The sequence below is a fragment of the Populus trichocarpa genome, chromosome 16 (assembly GCF_000002775.5).
Source record: "Populus trichocarpa isolate Nisqually-1 chromosome 16, P.trichocarpa_v4.1, whole genome shotgun sequence".
In the NCBI taxonomy this organism is placed as follows: Eukaryota; Viridiplantae; Streptophyta; class Magnoliopsida; order Malpighiales; family Salicaceae; genus Populus; species Populus trichocarpa.
Genome location: NC_037300.2, coordinates 7137189 through 7140451, shown reverse-complemented (window position 1 = coordinate 7140451; position 3263 = coordinate 7137189). Strand labels below are relative to the sequence as shown.

At 35.3% G+C, this 3263-nt stretch overlaps 1 protein-coding gene across 1 annotated transcript; it reads right to left on the bottom strand.

The window, feature by feature from the left end:
• Positions 1 to 698: 698 nt before the first annotated feature.
• Positions 699 to 2810, bottom strand: LOC7486474 (uncharacterized). Its single transcript, XM_052448144.1, has 2 exons — positions 2393 to 2810; positions 699 to 2310 (listed from the first exon to the last, which is right to left on the bottom strand). The coding sequence occupies exons 1-2, from the start codon at positions 2526 to 2528 to the stop codon at positions 911 to 913; spliced, it is 1536 nt and encodes a 511-aa protein (XP_052304104.1). The 5' UTR covers positions 2529 to 2810; the 3' UTR covers positions 699 to 910.
• Positions 2811 to 3263: the final 453 nt, after the last annotated feature.

The window sequence follows — 3263 nt, the reverse complement described above, 5'->3', positions numbered from 1 at the left end:
AATTGATTCTCAATTGACCATTAAAATTCAATTTTTCTTCAATTCCACCCGTCTTCAACCAATTCGAGTCTCCAGAGTTCAGTGTTTTTTTTTAATATTTTTTGCTGTGAATTTCTTTAATTTGATTCTTATTTGACCATAAATTTTTTTTTTGTTGCAATTTTAGCTCTGATTCAATCAATTGACTTTGCAAAAATTAAGTTTAGTCATTTAAGATTTCAATCTTTTCAATTAAGCTCAAATTAAGTTTCCAAACTTAATTTTTCATCAATTAAATTTCTAATAAAATTAATTTGATCTATTTAAAGTATAATTAAGTTATTGTACTCAATTAAATTCTTTAATTTAATTCAAATTAATTTTTATGTAAATTTATTTATTAATTATTTAATTTGATATTAAATCTATATTTTATCTCTCTAATCTTAGATATAATAGGATATGATGAGGTTGTGAATTTGCTGTCAGCACTTTACAACCGCTATTGCACAACTTTTTGTGTTTCGTTTTATAAAAACAGCAAAATATTAAATACTGGTGTATAATTCTCGGCAAGACAAGAGGCGAAGCCAAGGCTTTGAAGATGCGGGTGATCTGTCGCTGAAGATGCGGGTGATCTGTCACAATCATAGATATAATTAATTAATAGCTTTTCGGAGCATCATATTCTGAGAAACGCCACCACAAGACTTCACGAATAGCATCTTAAAAGCACGCAACAATTTATTCAACAACATGAAAGACAATGGTTGATTATTTAGCTTAAGCGCCCAAGCATAAAGCAACGCTGGGTGCCTGCACGGAATCGTAACTTGGGTTGAAATAACACCGATGACTGTAGAAAAGCAAAGCTAACACACAGTACAAACAAGGCTCCATCGTACACGGTTGAACAAATATCAATTGGTGGTTAGTCTCCCCACCACTGATGGAGAAACACACCGCTGCTTCTAAGGCTCTTGAAGAGGTCCAAGCAGTTTCCACCAACTTGATCTGAGCAACTGAGGAACAGCTCATCAATAAAGCATACAGCTCCGCTTTGGAACAGACCAGACAGAAATCTCAGTTCCACCTTCCCTGCTTTCATTTTTAGCACCACAAAGTCAGCATGCTGCACTGTTTGCTTAAACCAATCAAGAAAATCAAACCCTTCATCTTCCACAGATTGATCAAACTCTTCCACATCAGGATTAAGAGTAGCCTCAACTCCAGCAAGGCCAGGATAATAAATGAAGGCAACACCAGGTTTTTTAACACCAGAAAGCAGGACCGAAGCGTTATGGTCGACAAAATAAACATTGAAAGTGTTGCGATCCACAGGATAAGACGGCAAGAACCAACTTGAAACACTAGAATTCAGATGCTCACCTCCCCCAATCTCAACATACACTAATCGCTTCCTAGAGGGCATATCAACAAACTTGGGCAAATAAGCTATGTTTTTCTCATGTTCCACTTGCTTATTCTCTGTGAGAGGTTCTAAATTCTCCAAATGAGGTCTATTATTCATGATAGATGGGCAATCAGCTGGTAGCTGGTATTGCTGGAAGTAGCCGACACTGTAAATTCTTTTCTTGAAAACAACCAGTGTATACTCGTTGACATAACCAACATGGACAATGTTGGAATTCTTTAATAATGATGACACAGGCAAGGAAGACCTAATCAGGTTATTGGTGTTAAAACTGTCAACACCAACAAGCATAGCCCCAATTCCACCAGGCTTAAGCACACGCTCGCTCTCGAGCACAACAATGGCTGGGACGGAAATCTTTTCTAGGTCCCCAGACAACACAAAATCAAAGGAATCGTCTGCATATTCAAGCTCATAAGCCATCCTCTTATGCTTAAGAGAGAAAAAGGGGTGTCTGTGAGCCCCACAAGCATTGAGAAATCCTAATTCTCGTAATGCAAAAACTGCAGGAGCAGATCCTTCACCGACACAGAGAACTTTTGCACTAGGATCTATGATCTGCATGCCCAGAAGCTCTCTAACAACATTAGTAGTCACATTCACACCTTCCTCACCATCAATTGAGCCCCAGATTGGCTTCAAAAATCGATTCTTCAACAAATGTGGATCCATAAACATAAAGGGTACATCACATTCATTATACCTCACAGAATCAAACAATAATCCAGGATCAGACCCATATAAGAACAGTAACAAAGGAATGATGGACATTGCCGTGACAAGCATAGATGCACGTAGAAGCACACGCCGGGCTATTGATCCACTAAGGATCTGGTATCTCAAGGCCTTCGAATTCATGTTGTGTTCCACTCTTAACCACGAAATTGGCATCAGAGATTAAATTTTTAATCAAATTACAGGATTTCAGAGACTTGACAGAGAGATATAAACCAACTGATAAAAAGCTAGAGACTTAACGAGTACAAAACCTGGAGGAGGTATGATTCCCACCCACAAGGACACCCATTGATTTTTGAAACATTAACCAGACCCTTTTATGAACTCTTGGCTTTGCCTCAAATACCATCTTTACTTGATTGGAAATAAAAACCATTCCTTTTGAGAACACTACATGTTACAATATTGAATCCTTTTATATCTCACACTTTCGCTATACAATGACAAATTTATCAAAACAAAACACGCAAGATAGCAAAAGATATGAGGAAACGAAACAGGGTCAGGGATTAGGTTTTGTTTGAGAGAGGAATGAAATTGAGTAAACTAGAGATGGGCAGAGAGTTGAACTCTGGGGACAGTTATATAAAAACGGAGTTGATCTAACAATCAGTGTTGATACTTGATAGTACAGTAGGAGAGGAGTCATGACATAATTATGTAACGTGCGAGAGGACGAGGAACCTTCTGCTTAAAGAAGGTTCATACGCGTGTATAGATGCAATACCAGGAGATGCATTATTATTATTTTTTTATTAATTTAAATGTACAAGAAACTTGAGTGGAGTTTAACTAATTCAACGGATTTTAAAATTAATAATTATATAAACCTTTAATCATCCTGAAATTTATAAAAATTAGATTGATGATCTTTAAAAAACAAATTTAGAACATGACTAATTAAACTATACCCCTCAGAATTGAAGAAGATGCATTATTGCTTACATGAATCTAGTTATTTATCTTTTTACGTTAAATAATTCAAGTGTAGTACAGTCTAAATTATTTTTTAATTTTTTATTAATATATTGAAAAAAATAATTTAAAAATTAATATGTTAAAATAATTTAAAAATACTAAAAATATATAAATTTAATATTTTTCAAGATAA